The 22073-nt window shown below is 45.8% G+C and overlaps 1 protein-coding gene across 2 annotated transcripts in view; it reads left to right on the plus strand.

The window, feature by feature from the left end:
• Positions 1 to 22073, plus strand: part of LOC142582167 (inactive peptidyl-prolyl cis-trans isomerase FKBP6-like) — a 72504-nt gene that overhangs the window by 15997 nt on the left and 34434 nt on the right. Inside the window, exons 3-4 of one of the 2 annotated variants that reach the window (XM_075691561.1) lie at positions 17199 to 17448; positions 20237 to 20440. In XM_075691561.1, coding sequence (XP_075547676.1) covers positions 17199 to 17448; positions 20237 to 20440 — 454 coding nt within the window. The remainder of the gene's footprint in view (positions 1 to 17198; positions 17449 to 20236; positions 20441 to 22073) is intronic. The other variant, XM_075691562.1, reaches the window with a different exon arrangement.

Below are 22073 nucleotides of genomic sequence, written 5' to 3' on the forward strand. Positions count from 1 at the left end.
CCACTTTCAATTTCGTTTGTGTGCACGAGTGAGTTGTTTTGTTTATATTGGATTTATTAGCAATAAACATTGACTTGAGTCAACACTCACATTGCGTTGTCCTTTATTAGTGTCCAGTATGCTTAATTAATTTATTTATATTCAAAACCTACAGTACCCATTGGACTTGCCAAGGTTGAAGACTGGGCGTGTTGGTATAGCATGTCAGAGGGCAATAAAGCTATTGTTGCAAGTAGTGCTGTATGGTGCTTGTTTCTCTTCTGTGTGTCTCGTCAAAATGTTGCGCAATCCAACCTCTAAAAGCCCATTGGACATCATAGTAGGGGGATTTTGTTTGTGCTGTAGGTAAAGATGCAATTGCATTGAATCATCCGAATGACTACGATAGCTTCACTTGAACAGCTGGCAGTAACCCGAAAGTAGCAATTACACAGCGGGAAAAGTACTGTGTGGAGGTCACAGCGTGCCAAGTGATTCTCACTTTATACCTGCACAAGTGCTGAGGGTTGCATGTGAAAGCACCACTGAAGGTTAAAACACGTTGGCGGGCTAGTTGGTTAGAATCCATGATAAAATGTGCAAGTGTGACTGAACGAGGACGTAGGATGGAACAGACACACAGAGGCAGTGCTACTCTCAACTATAGATATTTATTTTCGCGTGACCTGATAAATATATACCGAACGAATGGAAACGAAAAAGCACACCAAGTGGTGCGTATCGAAGAACTGTTCATGTGTCCAAGGCATGATCAAAACATACACTGCAATAGTTAAAGCAATACACCGAGGAATTGTATCTCTTTTTCAGATAGTAACACTTAAGGCTTGCTTATGCATCTTTTTTCTAATTTTGCAATTTCATAGGCCTCCACAATCTCCTGTGTCATCCTGCTATGAGCCCTATACAAAATAGAAGTACTTTCAAACATGGAATTGCAGCCACAGTCTCAGCAGTGAACACTCAAATGTCATGTATTGCTCCCTGCTTGGGACTTATATCTAGGTAACTATGACCATGTTCTTGAACACCTGAAAAATAACACCGATGTCCTGAAAGTATTCGACTGATGTCTTGACGATCTTTTTATTCACGAGGGACGTTCCGAAAGTAAGTTTCATAATTTATTTTCACTTGGAAACTTTATTGCCAAAAAAAAGATACACCATGGCATCATGGACTATACACCTTGCACTATTTTTCCACATAGTAACCACCGACATTGAGACATTAGTCATAGCATGCAATCAGTTTTAAGAAACCACTCTGGTAAAACTTGGTGCCCTGCGATGCAAGGCATCAGGCTTGATCTCTTCATCATACATGATCTGTAGGCATTCATGGATGATGGACACACCAGTCCTACGTGCCCATTCATACCGGATAACAGCACGCACTTCCATTAGCGACCACGTTGTGAGGACACGTCTGTCTGCCATTGTGTTTTGTGCTCGAATAACCTTGGGCACGCTGGTCTGCTGCTACTCTCTGGCGCTCTGTGCATGCGTCATTCCTCCTCCGCTGGTGCTTCTTCAGTCCTTGAACCAGCAACGGGCATGGATTCTTATGGCGATTGTTTGTTTCACCTGGTGTACCATCTTCTCGTAAAAAAAGAGGCAATGAAATTTACTTTCGGAACGTCCCTTATATCTTGAATAATGATTTGGGTAATTTTGACTCGGTGGTTTCAAAAGCCCTAACCTCATTCACTGAAGTGATGCATGAAGTCTCCCCGTAGGCAATTTCATAAGGTTTTTAGACTTGGAATTGTACTTTTCACCACAAAAGGTCTGCTGGAGTCATCAGCCAAGAGGCAACAAGCCAGTCCTACCATTTTCTTCAGCTCACTCAAAACTTGTAAAATGTGCGATAGTAGCATCTTGTTTCAATAATTTTCTCATGAAGTCATGTGACCACGAAGTGGAAACAAGTTCCAGGGATCAGGCCAAGTGCCTGGCAGATTCTGGTTACCCGTTGCATCTGCTCACCTTGGTCGCAGAGGGCTTGAGCAGGAAGTATAAAAACGCATGAAAAGGGAGCAGTAGCACTGCTAGAGCAAGGAAAGTTGCTGTGGAATTCGTTCTATTTCACTTAATCTCGGAAGAATAGCAGGGAAGTCTGGGGTGGACATGGTTTTCTTCTGCTCCTTAGCGTCTACAGAAGCTATGCAAACAGGTTAATTCAGAGAATAACAAGACGAACACATGTTCTGTGCAACATTGCAAACATTTTGTAACCTGCGTCCATAATGTTGTCTATGCCATTCCGCTTTCACGAAAAAGAATCTGTGTTGGTTAAACTGGCAGATACATCGATCTGAGACTAAAGGAGCGTCAATATAGCATCACTAGAGTATTCTTGAGCCATTTGGGCATTCATTGCCGAGATTGTGGCTACGATCCCATGTTTGAAAGTACTTTCATTTTGTATAGAGCCCATAGTAGGATGACAAGGGAGATTATGGAGGCCTATGAAATTGCAAAATTAGAAGAAAGGTGTGTAGGCAAGCCTTCAGTGTTGCTATCTGAAAAAATTCAGAGCCACTCCACTATGTGAAGGTGGATGACTAGCGGAGCTGTATATAACAATAAAGAAAATAATATAAAACAATAAACAATATTGCACAAGTATGCACTTCTTTTATGTTTATTTGTATTAACGTTTATCTCGTGACCACAGTAATTATTGCTTTATGGTCACTATGATAGACGGCCGTGGGCTCTGTGACAACATTGAAGATCTTACTGAACGTTAGGTCTATGCACGACTGATGGTGCGTCATGGAGACATTGGTCTTGGGGTAACATTGAAGGCTGAACCTTCCCAAGAGAAACGCCAAGAACCACTTTCTGTCGGGAGGAGACACATTGGATGTTAAATTCACCCACAATGGTGATGGGATTGGGGTCCACCAGGAGGATCCACCCAATTGTGTCATTCATGAATTCTTCAAAGCCCCTCTTTGAGGTTCCATTATGAACGTATACGGTGGCAACAACGATTCTGTCCCCAGTATGTATGGTGACCGCACTAGCTTGAACGACCAGAAACTGCCTTCGTCAGCAACTCAATTCAGTCTTTCCATCCAGGGTGAGGCGAAGGTATGCAACTCGATGGGCACCCAGTCAGTCATGATCTTGATCCCCCATCCCCGAGCAGCATGTGTGAGGGGCTTGGCTTTGATCTAAGCCAGATGGCCAGTATGTGGCACATCAAATTTTACCCAAATGCACACTGCATCGCGCTAATCACCTTCTATGTAATTGATCTCTCGAAATACACCGATGGCACCGTTCATGAGTTTGACCTTCATGTCAGTGTTGGATGTGACCACATAGGGCTTGTCCCGAGCAAGCACTATCATATGGGGTAAATTGCCCATTTTGACATTCGTCATACCGGCCACCTCGGCCTATGCCCGAACACACTCGTCGTTGGATCTGTATCCGAGGTACACATCAACTGCTCTAGCCTTGTGTACGTCTCCCACACCCTATAGGGCAACATCGGTGTTGAACGCATCGGCGTCCTTATTGGAGTAGAAGATTCGCACAGCACCGGGCACAACCACCAAGGCTCGATCAGCGCTGACAAACCGACTCTCGATGATGCGCACCTCTTCCGGTTGGAGGGCCCTCCCATCCCTAATTTTCGTGAGGATTGCCGAGAATGCGGCATACTTTTGATGCACAACCTGCTGCAACTGGAAGTAGGAGAGATGATGCCACTTCACCTCTGGGCGAAACACCTTGTTGTGATCACCGCTTGAATGCCTATAAAGACCGGAGGCAGTTGTCGCAGACAACCGAATGGCTTGTCGTAGTTGTGCATGATCTGTCCGTTGTTCGCTATAGAGTCATACCCCCTACAGGCTCGTAGCCCCTCAAGCCATGGCTCATACCCCAGTAAATGTGGCTCACATGATGATAGCTTTTGCACACACACATCACAAAATGCTGGAAACTAACCTAAGACAGCTCTGCTGTAGAAGAGATTTGATTCTTTGGTTTATCGCTGTAGCTATTGCAGTGTATGTTTTGATCATGCATCAGGCACATGTACGGTTCATTGATATGCACCACTGTATGTTCTTATTTGTCTATTTTGTTTTTGCTCGGTCGCTATATACTCACCGGTTCAGGCGAAAATAAATATCTATAGTTGAAGAAAGCGCTGCCTCTGTGTGTTGGTTTCTTTCTACGGCCTCGTTCAGTCGTGCTTGCACATTCTATCATCCACCACTGAAGGCTTGCGAGAGGACACCTCATTACAACACAAACACAGAAATAGCAGGTGCCTGCATGTAAATAAAAGTTTGCAATCAGCAGCAATATAGCATACATAAAGCTCCATACATAATGCAACCATGCTCAAACTGTGACTATCAGAGGATTGCTATAAAAGTTTTTCGAAGTAACCTTGGAAGCACATCCTTTATCCTGCTGACTGCACCTAACCCACGAGTGAGACATTCTTCTGTATTCTTCAATGCTCATAATACCATATTTTCTGGACTCCAGTCCGTGGACATATGTGTTTACAAGTGTAAATTTCACATAATGCAGACTATTGCTCACTGTGGGCTCAGGGTGTCTACCAACCGGGAAAACCAGGAAAACCGGGGATTTTCAGGGATATTGAGTAGTCTGGAAAAAGACAGGGAAAACTCAGGGAATTTGGGCCTCTATCAGGGAAAATTAGCGCCAATTTTATTGAAAGGGTCGAAAGTCGCAGTAATGCTGGCTCGAGCAACAGACAGGAATCGTAATGAATCGTCTTTGACGCGCTGTCGTCGGCTGGAGGAGTTGCCAGTGTGCAGTTAACGACCGACTTTCCGGATTCCCGATAATTCGGACGGCTTCGCGGCACCGCCACGTAACCCATAGAGTCAACGTATCAGAACGCGTGAAATTTCGGACGCAAGAACTCTTCGCCGTCCGATTTTCCGGACGTTTTGCCGTGACCGCGGGTCCGAAACGGTAATAATCAAACGTACCACCGCTGTCGTTTTGATTACTTCGCCGCCTCGAACCGGCACTCTCGCACGTAGATCCGCTGGCAGCCGTTGCCACCACTGCGGCAACGCTAGGCCTAGCTGCTTCGACGTTCGCTATGAAGCTTCTTGCCGTTGGATGCCGAGTTTTTTATTGAAAGAATTAGCTGCTGTCAGCAATGGCACGGACTCTGAATTTGTGGTCCTTGTGATTGGCTTAGGAACTTAGAAAACACGGTGCGTTGCATAATGCCGGTTCCCGAAAGTGAGCTTCGCCTCTGTACAGAAATGTTACATGGTGAAGCATACGCAGAAGTATTGCAGTGAAGCATAACAAGCGTGGGAAGGGGCTATTGGCACGGAACACAGTACGCATTCCTTAATTATACACGCGTGCGCCCTGTATTTCCTGTCACAGTACGAGCGCCGATATGCCTAATATGTGTACCGACAGGCCTTCAGAGCGTTTTCGAACGTGCCTGTCGCGGTTTGAGCCCCTAAGGGCAGTAAATGACACGCATTTATTCTTTTCCAACTGGCCGATTTTTCGAACGTTTTCCCGACCCCTAGGGAGTTCTAAAAATCGGTCGTGGACTGTGCAACTGGCCAAGATGCTTCAAATGGTCCTTGGGGTGAACGAGTGGCAGAAGGAGGACAAGAACAGGAATGATGTATGCATTGAGGAATAAACGGGAAAGGAAGCTTGCTGCCGCCGTTTTGAAAAAGTTTGAGCTCAAAAAACAAAATTTTGGCTGATGCCGAGATGCATGTGTCCCTCATCCAAACCAAAATAAACTCTTTAAAGCAGTGAAACACAACACTCAGGCGTCGTGCGCGGGCTGAGAGTGTGTCAGGACAGTTGAGGTTGAACTACGAGCGGTTAAAAGAGAATCTCAATTGTGACAAAGTTCGGGCCTCATACCACTGCATGAGCTTGCTATCAGCTCATAGAAATAGCTCATATTTGAATATATTTGCTTCTATGTGCATCTCCTTTTTTATTCGTATTTGTGAATGTCCGACTTCATTTGCAATTTTTTTCGAAGACACTTTATTTGCTGCGCATTTTACTGCCTTCTATTCTCTTTTTGAATAACATAAACACTACTCCTTAGTATTCAAATTGGATTAAGTCACTTTTTTATTTTTTTCATGTGCTTATTAGAGAGTGACAGCATCAGGCGATATGATTTCAGCCCGTCTTGACATAAAACATAGTTCTGCGTCACTCAGTGAAGTGTGCAACGGCACTCAGGGAAAACCTGGAAAACTCAAGGAATTTGGAAATGTCAACTTGGTAGACACCCTGAGGCTGTACTTGATTAATTTTTTTTAAGATTATAGACACACTTGGAATAAAACATTCAGCATAGACGCTTAAGACTGCTTATGTGTGGGAATGTGAAAGCATTAGACCATTTGTAGACCACGGGACATCATGAACACGCTCATTGCACGTGTCAATGCGCTCATAAACACACGCACTAGGCACATCTTTTGTCAACCGGAACTGTGGAGCTGCCATGGCGTTGGGGAAATGTGCTCATCTCACACCTCATATGCCCTGGTTCAGTTCTAACCCAGACCAAAATGTACCAAATTTTCTTTTCAAAGCCACTTATTTACCTTGTTTACTAGAACTTTCCTGAGAAAATTGACCTCAACCTGAGCATTTTTTTACATGTTTTTACCCATTGCACCGTCGACCATTTTTGGTACAATCTTTGAGTCACGCAGACACTGATGGATATTCGTGTAATGTGGGCTGATAATGCTTTCGCATTAAAACAAACCCAGGCTCGACTAATTCTGAAACATTTTGCTGGTACGTGCTATACACATAGGAAAGTTAACTGTATAGCTGGTTGCTGACAATCTATTTAAAAGTATACATATTTCCAGACAAAAGCCCTCCTTGCCCAGGAAGGAAACAGGTGCAAACTATCTGAAGAACTTTTTTACTTTACACCCAGATTTGTCCCTGTGGAATATACACCAGGAGCAGACTATTGTCCAGAAAATATGGTAATGCTTGTATACAGTAATAATTGCTTGCACTGTTAAAGCTACAAAATGTTTTACATATGCACCATTGTATCACCAGTTTTGTAATATATTTGATGACAAATGAACTAGTTAAGTTTGCCTAAATGGAATGCACACGGATAGAAAAGCTTATCTCATTTGTGCACAGCTTCATGTGAGTGAAGGACAATCAATGCGTAAATTAAAGTATGGCTTTCTCCTAAAAGCATTGAGTGATGCCACTCTTACTGAGGTGGGGAAAATACATAGTTGTGATTTACTTTCGGTTGCACAGATTATTTTGCACACAATGCGTGCCTGTGCTTGAAAAGTGTTATGTGCATGCAAGGTATCGCTATTGCAAACATTATTGTTGCTAACCTCTTGCTCTTCTTCACATTCATGCCTTGTTAGCTGATTGCAACTAACTGCTTTGATATTCGTTATTGTAGGAAGGATAAGTGCTTTGGACATTTCTTTTCGTTTTACTTTTCCATCGGTCATGGTTTTGTGACCATGGTATCCTAAGTAAAGTTAATGCTATGACAGAGCTGGCATTGCAAAATGGGATGGGATGGATGAGATTTTTTTGATAACTTCACATTGTTTTAATAAGTGTTGGATTACTGCTGTTGTGATATCTTAGTGAGAACAGTACAGAAAAAAATGGTGGGAGAGGGAAAAATACAGGAATATGCACCAATGCTTACTCACAACTGAACAGTTGACTGGACACAGAACATCACATGTAGGTTACATTTATCACTGGTGCATAAAAAATAAAGTTTCAACAGAGGAAGTACTGCATTAACATCAATTCACTTGCAGCCATCCTTTATAGACATATTGAAATGAATTAAATGTCTCAGTAAATGATAGTCTTTCCACTGTTAGAGTGATGGATGAATTTTAAATGTGTACATGTTTGTTATTCTCAATGTGATACCTTTCAACAATAAGGCTATAACATCATTGTTGTCATTCCTTCCATGTCTTTTGTCTTTATGGCTAATGCTCTTTGCCTTTATGCCAACACTCTCATTTTGGAAGGCTTAGCTGTGATCACCATGTCATATGTGTGAAAGGATTGATACATTTATGCCTGAACAGAGTTTCTGCATTAAAAATAACCGGTTTCTCATTGCAGCAGAGATGTGCAACTATGGTCTGCCTGCATCAATACTTTCAGGGGATGTAATATTCAATATTTATGAATCTAAATTGCTGGACAAGAGATAAAACTAATTTGCATTTGTTTTTGTTGATACACTTTCTTCTCCACTGTGTCACTGACTTAAAATGATTGTGCAATGCAAAATGCATAGTCTCATGCCTTTTTCAAATGAAATTTATTATGTGGAACATGCAATGCCATGCAGCTAATCAGTTAAAAGTAGGTGTGCAAATGTAAAATCTTCTATTTCGAACTGAACTCGAATAACAAAAATCAAGTGCGAATTGAATTTAATATTTTTCGAATATGAACACTATTCATTTTGCAAAAACTTTCCACCAACCAGAGGTATGAAAAAAAGAAAAAAAACTCAGTGCCCTTCCACTCTGTGAAGAAGGATGACCAGCAAAGTTATGTAGAATATGGGCTCCTTAATAGCGAACTGCACGTCTACCATGGGTGGGCCCGGTATTGCGCTATCTTCGAGACCGGCCCATGTATGGAGAGTGCTTAATGCCTGCTTCACCTGTGCTGCGGATCGGCCCAGTATTGCACTATCTTTGGGATCATCTCACGTATGAAAAATTGTTGATTCATGCGCAGACGTAATCCGCTAGATCCTAGCCATAGGCAGCTTCGCTGTAAAAAAAAAAAGAAAGTTTATTGCACAGTAAATGATGTACAGGAAAATTATGCTTTGTGGTCAACAAAATTATCTAGTACAACACTTTTGCTTGATAATACCATAACTGCAATTATTTAATGCTGTCATGAAGGAAGCATAGCTGGTCAACAAGTTTGGGGAGCAGCGACACCTATTTGCATGTCATAATTCCTTCAGACACCAAAAAGAGCCCCTCACTGGACACATTATATATTGACACGTACATGTACTTGTCTTTATCGGGTGACACGTTTCACCGCCTAACAAATGTTATCGCACAGTGCAGGACGCACTCGCATGTGTGAGAAGTTTCTGGAATGTTATCGATGGTTCCATCCACTGTCTGTGACCAAAACTTGTGTAATCTGATTGCATGTGTGCACGACGCGAATAATGTAGAACTTTGTGGAAGGCGCGCGGGTCCCAGCGATTAGTCTGGAACATTCGACAATTGATGTATAAAAGCCGACGCGCTTGACCCGTTGCTCAGATTTTCGCCGATCGCTGACTGTGTTCGCCACTCTCGTGCTTTAAGTGTAGCCCGTTTTGTGGGCACAGGTTCGCCCAATAAAAGCTAGTTTTGCTTTCACAGTATTGCTACTGTGTTCTTTAACGTCACGACCACGTGACATCTGGTGGAGGTGCTTTGCGTTCATGTACTGGACGCCCCCACAAAGCCGTGACCCAAGCCCTCACGCGGAAGACAACACCAACGTCGCCAAGAACCAGCGAGGTAGCCGCCGGCTGCAAGGACTGCCCCTGGAGCACGGACTTTTGCCTGAGACGACCAGGAAGATCCCCACCAAGTCCACCCCAATGGCAGCCCCAGCGTCCCCCGTCGTGCTGCAGCAGCCCAGGGAGCCTCCTACGTTCCGCGGTTCAACATTCGAGGACCCGGAAAGCTGGCTTGAGACGTATGAGAGAGTCGCTACATTTAACAACTGGAACAGCGACAAGAAACTGTGACATGTCTTCTTCGCATTTGAAGACGCGGCCAGGACGTGGTTCGAGAACTGAGAAGCCACCTTAACGACCTGGGAACTGTTTTGAAGCGGCTTCGTGCAGACATTTGCAAGCGTCGTGCGCCGAGAACGAGCCCAAGCGCTATTAGAAACCGGGGTGCAGCTACCTAATGAGACAACCGCGATCTTCACGAAGGAAATGGACCGTCTATTCCGCCACGCCAACCTTGAAATGCCCGAGGAGAAGAAAGTCCGCCTACTCATGCGTGGAGTGAAGGAGGAACTTTTTGCCGGAATAGTACGAAGCCCACCGAAGACTGTCGACGAGTTTCCTCGCGAGGCCACCAGCATCGAGAAGACACTCGAGATGCGAAACCGACAATTCGACCGCCGCACGAACTTGACAAAATACGCCGGAGTTCAGTCACTGGCCACCGACGTCCTACGCGAGGCTATCCGAGCGGTCGTGCGGGAGGAGCTCCAGAAGCTGTTCCCATCATCACAGCCTCAAGTGGCTTCGATTGCCGATGCCGTACGTGAGCAGCTCCAACAGCAACTCCAAGTAGCCCTGAATCGCCGCAAGCGATGACCTACGCCGCCGTCACCCGTCGTCAAAGTCCCCCTCCACAACTGCGCCAGGGCCCCGTAATGCCGCAATTCCGTCGACCACCACCGCCGCCGCCAGCACGCCCACCCGTCGCCCAGCGCAGCTACCCAAGGAAGACAGACGTTTGGCGCGCTCCTGACCACCGCCCGCTCTGCTACCACTGCAGAGAAGCGGGTCACGTCTACCGACGATGCCCATACCGGGAGATGGGACTGCGAGGTTTCGCCGTCAACGCTCCGTGCCCACAGCAAGGTGAACGCCCTCGCGATATCGCCGACTACCTCGCTGCTACTCAGTGGAGCTCTCGACGACCGTCGCGTTCGCCATCACCAGGCCGCTACCTGTCGCCGCAGCGCCGACCATACACTGGCCCAGCCCGGGGCCGGTCAGCGAGCCCATATCCGGAAAGCTAAAAGCAGCAACCGATGGAGGTGCGGTTGCTGTTCGTCGAACTGACGAAGATCCTCCGTCGCCGACGAAGACGCCGAAGAAACTACCTCGACGATATAACGACACGCCGCCATCCCGACGAAGTCTGGAAGCAAAGAATACGACGACGAAAGACGACCTGACGACGCGACGTTCCAGCTTCAGTTCAACACGACGCAGCCGTGATCCGACGCCAAGACCTAACTGCAACGCCAGACAAAGAACCACCGACCTCGACGTGCTTCTCGACGGCCACACAGTCACGGCCTTAGTGGACACAGGAGCCGATTACTCCGTCATGAGTGGACTCATGGCCGCGCGCTTGAAGACAGTTAAAACTGCATGGGAAGGCCCTCAAATTCGAACCGCTGGAGGACACCTCATTACGCCAAGTGGAATCTGCACGGCAAGAATTACCGTTCATGACTGGACTTACCCTACCACCCTCGTTATCCTCCAACAGTGTTCACGAGACGTCATTCTCGGCATGAACTTCCTGAACCAACACGGCGCAATCATAGACCTGAAGTCAAAATCGATAACGCTGTCGGAAGATCAAGCGATACCGCCGGAGAGCTCTCATAGTCACCACGCCTTGAGTGCACTCGAAAATCAAGTGAGCATCCCGCCTCGCTCGAGCATTGTTATTTTGGTCGGCACAGAAATACCCGCTGGCGTAGAAGGCGTCATCGAAGACGACCAACGTCTACTGCTCGACCGTGAAATTTGCGCCGCTAGAGGAATCGCTCGACTGCACGGAGGAAACAAGAAAGTGTTGCTGACAAACTTCAGCCAGGAGTTCAAGCACATCAACAAGGGCACGACGGTCGCATGCATCGAGGAAATTCTGGAAACCAGCAATGCGTTTGTCCTCTCGGATTCTGCCGCATGTACCCCGACGACCGTAGTTCCCGAACCAGACTTCAACATAAATCCAAGTCTCCCCATGATTAAGCAACAACAGCTGAGAAGCTTACTTCGATGATACAAAAAGTGCTTTTCGACGTCATCAAGGATTCGACAAACGCCAGTCGCAAAGCATCGCATAATAACCGTAGAGTGTGCTCGACCACTCCCCCAGAGCCCTTATCGAGTTTCTACATGAGAACGTGAGGCTATAAGGCACCAAGTTGATGAAATGCTGCGCGACAACATCATCCAGCCGTCCAAAAGCCCGTGGGCATCTCCTGTAGTCTTGGTGAAGAAAAAGGACGGAACCCTACATTTCTGCATCGATTATCGTCGTCTGAACAAGATCACCCGAAGAAGGACGTATACCCCCTGCGCGACTAGATGACGCATTGGATCTGCTCTGCAACGCTAAATACTTCTCGTCGATAGACCTCAAGTCTGGCTATTCGCAAATAGAAGTCGACGAAAGAGATCGCGAAAAGACGGCCTTTATCACCCCAGACGGCCTGTACGAGTTCAAGGTTATGACATTCGGGCTGTGCTCGGCGCCTGCAACGTTGCAGCGCATGATGGACACGGTTTTAGCAGGACTGAAGTGGCAGACCTGTCTCGTTTACTTGGAGGACGTCGTTGTCTTCGCCGGAAATTTCGACGATCACCTCAGGCGGCTTGTGGCAGTACTAGAGGCCATCAAGTCATCAGGGCTTACTCTGAAGCCGGAAAAATGCCGCTTCGCTTACGATGAGCTTCTGTTCCTAGGCCACGTAATCAGCAAATCTAGTGTCCGTCCAGACCCGCAAAAGGCAGCTGCCATCGCACAGTTCCCGCAACCCATCGACAAAAAGGCAGTGCGTAGATTCCTTGGCATGTGTGCCTACTACAGGCGCTTTGTCAAGGACTTTTCCCGCATCGGTGAGCCATTGACACATCTAACGAAATGTGATGTTAAGTTCAAGTGGGGAACGCTGCAGGGCAGTGCATTTGAAGAACTCAAACGACGCATGCAGTCGCCGCCGGTACTTGCGCACTTCAACGAGTACGCCGATACAGAAATCCATACTGACGCCAGTAGCCTAGGCCTCGGTGCCGTTCTAGTCCAGAGGAGAAACGGAGTCGAACAGGTGATAGCTTACGCTAGCCGGTCGCTGTCAAAAGCGGAAGGCAACTATTCTACGACCAAAAAGGAATGCCTCGCCATCGTTTGGGCTACAGCCAAATTTCGCCCTTATCTTTATGGCAGGCCATTCAGTCATCAGCGACCATCACGCGCTATGTTGGCTAGCGAATATAAAGGATGCTTCAGGACGACTGGCGCGGTGGAGCCTCAGACTACAAGAATACGACATCACTGTAACCTAGAAGTCCGGACGAAAACACTCCGATGCCGATTGCCTATCATGCGCCCCCATTGACCCGTTGCCGCAAGATGACGAGAATGACGACGCCTTCCTTGGAATGATAAGCGCGGAAGACTTTGCTGAACAGCAACGGGCAGACCCGGAGCTAAAAGGCCTCGTCGAATATTTGGAAGGGCACACCGACGTTGTCCCCAGGGCATTTAAGCGCAGATTATCTTTCTTCACGCTTCAAAACAATCTACTCGTGAAGAAGAACTTCTCACCAGTCCGCACCAACTACCTTCTTGTTGTTCCATCGGCATTGCGTCCAGGAGTACTGCGCACCCTACATGACGATCCGACCGCCGGGCACCTCGGCTTCTCCCGGACCCTATCGAAGATACAAGAAAGGTATTACTGGCCGCGCCTAACCGCCGACGTTGCCCGTTACGTCAAGACATGCCGAGACTGTCAGCGACGCAAGACAGCATCCACAAGGCCAGCCGGATTACTACAGCCTATCAAGCCTCCTTGCCGACCTTTTCAGCAGATCGGGACGGACTTGTTGGGACCGTTTCTGACGTCACTGTCTGGAAATAAGTGGACAATCGTGGCGACGGACTACCTCACCCGCTTCGCTGAAACTAAAGCTCTGCCAAAAGGCAGCGCAGCCGAAGTGGCAAAATTTTCCGTTGAAAGCATTCTGCTGCGACATGGCGCCCCAGAAGTCCTCATCACCGACAGAGGAACGGCCTTTACAGCAGAGCTCACCCAAGCCATTCTTCAGTACAGTCAGACAAGGCACAGGAGGACAACTGCCTACCACCTACAGACGAATGGTCTTACGGAGCACCTGAATAAAACCCTCGCCGACATGCTAGCAATGTACGTCGACGTCGAACATAAGACCTGGGATGCCGTCCTGCCATACGTAACATTCGTTTACAACACGGCGGTGCAAGAAACAACACAGATCACGCCATTGAAGCTGGTTTACGGCAGGAACCCGATGACGACGCTCAATGCTATGCTGCCGCACATCACTGAGGAGGAGAATCTTGACGTCGCTACCTATCTCCAGCGCGCTGAAGAAGCCCAACAGCTCGCCCGCCTACGGATCAAGAACCAGCAGCGTACCGACTGCCGACACTACAACCTCCAATGACGCTTCGTCCAGTACCAGCCCGGTGACCGTGTTTGGTTTTGGACCCCAATACGTCGACAGGGACTCAGTGAGAAACTGTTGCGACGTTATTTCGGACCCTACAAGATCATCCAACGTGTTGGCGAACTGGACTATGAGGTCGTGCCAGACGGCATTTCGCAGACACAGCGGCGCCGGGCGCAATCTGAAGTGGTCCACGTAGTGTGTCTGAAGCCCTTTTACACACGCTGACGAACTTCCTTATTTTTGTTTTCTTTGCTATGAGTGCTTTTCTTTATTACTTTTGTTTGTTTGCAATATTGGGTCGATGCTTTTGAAGAGGAGGGTATTGACACGTGTACTTGTTTGTAGATATCGGGCGGCACGTTTCAGTGCCTAACAAATGTTATCGTACAGCGCAGGAGGCGCCTGCATGTATCGGAAGTTTCTGGAATGTTATCGATGCTTCCATCCGCTGTCTGTGACCGAACCTTGTGTAATCTGATTGCATGTGTGCACGACGCGAATAATGTAGAACTTTGTGGAAGGCGCGCGGGTCCCAGCAATTAGTCTGGAACATTGAACGATTGATGTATAAAAGCTGACGCGCTTTACCCGTTGATCAAATTTCCGACTATTGCCGACTGTGTTCGCCGCTCTCGTTGTGCTTTAAGTGTAGCCTGTTTTGTGGGCACAGGTTTGCCCAGTAAAAGCTAGTTTTGCCTTTCACAGTATTGCTACTGTGTTCTTTGACGTCATCACCACATGACAATATGTAGTGTCTGGTATCAGCAGGTATTTCTTTGCAAGCCAAGCCAACAGTGGGCGCCATGCTTGCACCACCAATCACGTGGATCTCTTTTTGGCCTGAAATTTCATTATGCAGCTATCTTTTAACCTGTGCTTGTGGCAGTGAAAACTGATGCTACAAGCGAGTGAAATTTGCTGCTGGTTGATATCAATATCTTTCCAAATTGCTGATGTGGAAGAAGCCTCTTCAGAAGCTTTCATTGCTGAGGACATAGCTGGGTTCCTTGCTGTTGAAAGTTTGCTTGCTTCTTCTAAAGCCAGGTTTTTAATCCTGTTTGCCACTGAAGCGTCCTGGTGGTACTCAATTAATTTAGAATGAGGGTCTAAATACATCACCAGGCTTGCTACTTGGTCAAATTTGTAGTTTGAAAACTGTGTCTTTAGCTACTTAGCCAGATTAGTAGCAGACACAGAAGTTTACACTTAGCGGCTGGTATTGTCCAAATGCATGAAGAGGCAGCACAGTGTGCGTACTTGAGCTGATAGTGTCAGGTAGCCATAAGCACCAGCAGGGGCCCCTTGAGTGTGTCCATTCTTACTTTTTTATATGCTTCACTGTACGGCAGATATGTTTCACACAATGCAATTTATATGCTTTGCCGCATAACATAGTTGTATGCAGCGAAGCGGACAAGAAATCGACGTCAACAGTTTTCAGGAGTTCAAATATTTCAAATAGTAAAACTGTCTTCATGAGTGTCGTTTGACAAGTGTAGTAAAAAACAATTAAAGATACCATGTTTGCAGGAAGCAATATTTTATTTTTCTACATAGTTCCCTTCCAGCTCCACACACTTCTTCCAGCAGTGCTCAAATTTTTTTTATCCCTTCAGAAGAAAAGGATGGCTCGAGGCCCTTGAAGTAGTGATTTGCCACTGAGATAACCTCTTCATCTGAAGAAAATGTCTTTCCACCCAGCCAATTCTTTAGGTTTGGAAAGAGGAAAAAGTTGCATGGAACCAAATCCGGAGAATAGGGTGGATGAGGCACAACCTCAAAGCCTAACTTGCGCTATTAGGCTATTGCAACAAGTGATCTGTGGGGTGGTGCATTGTCTTGCTGAAAGAGGAGTTTTTTCCGTGCTAACCCAGGTCATTTAGCACGCAATTCTTTTCTCACTTGATCTGGGAGTGTTGCATAATATGGTCCTGTTATCGTTTTGCTATTTTGTAAGCAGTCTACAAAGATTATTCTTGTAAATGCCAAAAAACATGTCCATTAACTTTCCGGCTGAACAAACAGTCTTTGCCTTTTTTTTGGAGCACCTTCATCAGGCCCAGTCCACTGCTTTGACTGCTGTTTAGACTCTGGAGTATAATGATGCATCCATATCTCGTCAGCTGTCACAAATCAACGCCAAAAGTCCTGCGGATTGCAATCAAGCATCGATAAACACTGCTTCGAGATGTCTGCCCTCATGTGCCTTTGGTCGATCGTCAGCATTCGTGGCACCCAACGTGCACAGACTTTCTTCATCTGCAATATCTTATGAAGAATATTGTGAACTTTCTCTGCCGAGATGCCTAGAATTTCAGCTCACGTACCTTCACCCGGTGGTCTTCCATGACAGTTACATGAATTTTTTTATACCATTCCTGCTGTGGTGACCTCCACTGAACACCCAGGACGTGCTTCATCTTGCGTCTAAGTTCAGCCATGTTTGAATTCATTTATCCGGTAGTAAATGGTCTTCAGTGATGGCGCAGAGCCTCCGTAAACTTCGCTGTACTCGGCTGTAATTTGGGCAGCCGTCCAGTGTTCTAAATAAAAATGTTTGATCTCTGCTCGAAATCTACCTTTTTCCATTATGGTGGGAACCACCACACAGTGCAGTGCCAATGGCTGTTAAAAGCTTACTAACTGTTGGTACGAGTGTAAACAAAGCTCTGTGGTCATATGAAGAGTGCTTCTCGCGTGCCACCTAGAAGCAAACAGAATTGTAGCGCCATCTCTTGTATTTTTACCATACATCAAATGACCCTTGTAGAATCGAATATACTAACCGATTCGAATAGAATATTTGAAGTTTTGAATATTTGCTTACTGCTAAGTAAAAGTGATGGATTGGGTTATTGATATCAATCATTGGCACAGCCTTGAAACATGCCATTCTCTCTTCTCTCTCTCTCTCTCTGCAACAGTCTCGAAGAGCTGGTGGTCCCTGGTTTGGCAGTGGCAGTACGAAGTATGCGTCGAGGTGAACAGTGCCGTGTAGTCGTCTCACCTAAATATGGGTTTGGCGATCTGGGTTGCCGACCTCGCATCCCGCCACATGCCACTCTGCTCTATGAGTTGACGCTGCTTAATTTCATAGAGATCGAGTTTGATGGCGACATGGATGGTTTGGAGCGTGAAGACTACAGGGAGCTTCCCTATAATGTTGTGTATGAGGTAAAATTATTGTCCTTCTGCTTTTTCATGCTGCACAATAGGCCTTTCCTGTATAGCTGTAGGGGCTAGCTGTTCATCATATTTATTAATTAGAAGGGAGTTGGGTGACTAGAAAGTGAGTGTGCTCTAGGGGAGGAGCCAAAAAAAAGATATTAGGCAGATCCGCTGCAGTTGTAATCTAAGTGAAGCAGAGCTTTGTTTGGGTGACAAAGAGTGTGGAAACCAGTGTTTATGGCTGTGTCCTTACTCAACGATAATGCGAGGTCACATTCAAAGCCATTTACACAGTCTTTTAGGAGCCCAGTAGATTGCCTTGTGAATGAAATAAGCTGTCTTGTGAATGCTCAATGTTATGTGTATTTGGCACCAACCTGTGTGAGGTATCTGATGCATCTTCTCAGGCACCTAGTTTTGTATGGGCTATAGAATGTGTGCATGACGTAAAGCTGCCCTTGCTGTCACCATGCACTATCCCTCACCTAGCCACACCATCCACGTTACAGCCTACAAAGCACAAATTGCGTGCACGTTTCTCTCACTTGGTGCCCCTCCGCACCTATAACTGCAGATCCCTTCAACTCTTATGCATAGTGGTTGGAAACATATGCACCAAAAAAACAAATAAAGCACACGTGTTTCTCCCTGTTGGCAACCTGCAACATCCTTTTACATTCTTGCCCATGCATTTTATTCACTCTTGCATGTAGTGCTTAGAAACATGTAGTAGTGTTTTTCTGTATCCTGAGCTTGAGCCACACTTGCATTGCACTGTTTTGATATAAAACCTGGCCGAGATGCAATAGGCCGTGGGGTAGGCTGGGAAAGCCTTGCTTTAAAAAGCAAGCGTGTGTACACAAATATAAGGCAAAGCAAGGACATGCAAAGCCACAAGCATCACAGTACAGGTTGACCTGTTTCAGATTGGAGTGGGTCTGTAGGGCTCCCGGTTCTGCTTTCTGTATTGGTTAGAGAGAGAGCCACACTGATTTACTCTGTAGCTTGGTGTACTAGCCTAGAAAAGTTTCTTTAAAAAATACATTCTATTAAAAATTAAGAAACTGAAATTAAATTGGTGCATGGTCTACAACTTTCAGGCACATCCCCCACTGATGTCAACCTGCTGTCAAGGCAGTGGCAGATTTAAGGGTGGGTGGGGCAAAGGGCAACAGCCTTCTCTGACATACCTTCACTTTTTCTAAAAGAAAAAAAGGTCATCTGTAATGTATGATAACATGTAATAGCATTCTCTCTCAGGTATTTGTGGCACCTGTTTAATTAAGCATGAATGATTCACATCGACAGAATAAATCGAACCCTAAACATGATTCATCTGTGTTTGTCTAAATGTTTATTCATTGTATGAGCAGTGATAGTTTCAAATAGTTTATAGTTGCATACTTTTACTTTCAGCAAGTGTATTGCAAGAGATGTGTGATTCAACTATAACACCAACCACAAAGAAAAACGCAGTGTATTATTTTACGTGTTAGAGATGAAAATTTTCCAAGGGCAGCAAAAAGAGAGGTTTACAACCCAATCATACATCACTTAACAAACAGGTTTTCTGTATACTGTAATGATGTGGTCAGCATTTGAAAGTAGATGAGTTTTAATATATATATATATATATACGTGCTACAGGTCTTATTTGCTTAAACTTATTCGTAAAAGAATTTGCTGATGATTTTGTTACTCTGTAATGCGAAATTTGAGTGCATCTCTATATGTGTTTTCATTTCGCGATATATTGAGGCAAAGAAATTGAGAGAGACATGCAGCAGAGTCAGCAATCGTCGGAAATCTGATCTTCGGGTCAAGCACGTGGGCTTTTATGCGTGATTTGTCGAAGGTTCCAGTGTAAATGCTGGTGCCGCTTGGGTTCCAGAATGTTCTACACAATTCGCGTCGCACATACAATCAGATTACAAAACAATCACAAACCATGACGGTTGAACAAGCGCGAACGAGACCAGACCAAGCAAACCAAACAAGCGTATGCGAGAGCTGACGTGAGCAGACAATGGTTTTAAACTAGTGGTCCAGCTGAGACCAGATACGAGTATGCATCAAGCGGTTGGCCGCGTCCGCATGAAACCAGTTTCCAGTGCCCACATCACTGAAGGGCCGCTCTCATTGGTGTCTGCCATTCGCGGCTCGCGTCTTTCTTCATCTGCCACTCTGCATTTGCTCTTTTATCCTTAGCTGTTGTGCTCATTCGCTCAGTTATGCTGAGACCGACGCTGACGCTTGCCGCAGGAACGGGCACCTAAGATCTGCACTCTACAATCAAACAATTGGTGTAAAGACAATGAACAAACGAATAAAGACAGTTCCTGTTGCCCCCACTTGGACGCAGAAAAGATTTATTGGTTAGTCTATGTCAATTAAGATATGATGCCTGCTTCAGGAAAATGTTTTTTGGAGAAGAATAATAATAAGGATTAATAATCTACCTTATAGAGCACGTTTTCCTAGGCAAATTGAAGTGTTATACCAGAATGTGTACAAAAATGTGAAAATTATTTATTCAAAAATTGTTGACAAATGTGAGTTGCGTGCCGGCACTTATAACATAAATTTAGCTCAACATAATAAAAAATGTGTGGCAGCCACATAGGAGAGACATTGATCTGTGCAACGAACCAAAACTAACGAGATCTGAACGATCTTGGGATAGTAATGATGAAATAACCAAAAAAAGCATGCTTCTCTGACAGGCGCGCCTTGCAATTTTAGACAGAGCCTGTTCAATGACTGGACACCCATTGCTGCCCCTGTTTGAGTGCAGATGTGCTGCCGCAAGCACCGAAATGGAAACCGCTTCTATGATGCTGATGAATATGCAAGTGCAGCACGCTGCTATGCTGCGGCTACCAAAGTTTTGGAGTGGACACAGGAGAATGCAGACAGCATGGACCGCCAGCGGGAGCTGCTCTTGAAGCTCTACACCAACCAAGCACAGTGCGCACTGCGGATGCGTAATGCAAAACTGGTAGGTTCCGGAGATGGGGGCTTACAATGGAATGGAATACCTATTAACAACTGAGATAACCAAGGCATTCTACTTATTGTAGCATGTAGTAGTGAAGTACCAATTCAATGGACCGGTATGACCACAGAGCAAGGCCACGTGTCATAGCCAGGCGAGCAATTGCACAGCTATTGTGTGTTTGTGCTGTGCGTCTCTAGAGTACTATAACCACCTCAGGTGCTGCACATGCTGTTTGTTGTACACTTCAAGGTAGTATTTAAAGACCACAAGCACCAATAAAGATAGTGATGTTTAAAATGCATCGCATACATCTCGCATACATCGCACCATCTACAGTTCAGAGGACGACAATGTTTTAGCTCTGACTGGTGCTAGCAAAACAAACTATGCCACACCAGCTGTGTTTTGGAGATAAAAGAAAAGGGGAGTGCTGCAGTGGATTATCATTCGGTGGACACAAGAGGAACTTGCAGGCAAAAGTCTCTATGACCTTCGAACTTTTCATTCCGATGGTTGCGGTAACATTAATTCACTCAGGATAGTGGGAATATGTGTGTGCATTGTAGGTATACAGGGTGCACCAAATAGTGTTAGGCAACCCACTGAAAACACTTTGTCCATAGGACATCTAAGTCATGTCCCAATGTCTGTGCACCATTTCGGAGGCAAATAGAACATCTGCCAGACGTCTAGAATTGGATATCCTACCACGGATGTCCCAAGAATATTGCACATAGACTTGTTTTGGATATCCTGTCCGAACGTTATCCCCCAGACACCTTTCTTCGCCACACACATGAATGTTTGTCCTCCAATTGAGACTTTTTCAGACTTTTTCCTCATTACAGAATTATGTTTTTTCACATGTTCAAATTACAATCCAAAGCTATCATGTATAGCTAGTGTGTACATTGTATTTTACGAATTGCCTGGTGAAATTTACTTTGGAAACTTCAGTTCATTGAATAAGCCACTTGCGCTTGGTGGAAAGCCTAGAAGAATGAAGAGTATACTGCACTGCCGCACTTGTGTGTGCATGCATAACATGTGCGCACAATATCTGTTTAGATGCGTGGGCACTCTGCCTGTTGCATCTGTACATAGCCTGTGCTGCAACTGAAATATACATTATAATAAACTATATGCAAAGCTTTCTGGCTCATGTTCATCAAATGTACTGTCGACCAAAAAAGTAAACGGACCACGACTTAGGTGGCTGGAGTGGCTGTGGGGCTACACCAGGGCGCTGCTATCTCGCTCCGCACACTGACGGCGAGAGTGCCCCGAGTGACGCCAGACTTCGCCCCCACTCTCATGCGGGGCCTTGTCATGCTTAATAAATTTCTAGCGCGCCGTTCGGTTGCTCTGGTGCGACAAAGGGGACCATGCATTGCCGGTAGTCTAGCATATGGTGCTGTAGCAACAGTAGCGGGCGGCAGCGGGGCATCAAACCACGGCACTGAGAAGGAACGAAGACCAGTTCTGATTGCTGTTTTGCTTATATTCACCTTATGTTTCATATTAGTGCATGTCGCCAGTGTCCACTGCTGCTCGATTTCAGGCAACATAACGCAAGTAGCTGCGACGGCGGCTACGGTGACGCGTGCTCTTTCATGATCGCAATGACTTGGCT

Source organism: Dermacentor variabilis, chromosome 5, assembly GCF_050947875.1.
Source record: "Dermacentor variabilis isolate Ectoservices chromosome 5, ASM5094787v1, whole genome shotgun sequence".
Taxonomy (NCBI): Eukaryota; Metazoa; Arthropoda; class Arachnida; order Ixodida; family Ixodidae; genus Dermacentor; species Dermacentor variabilis.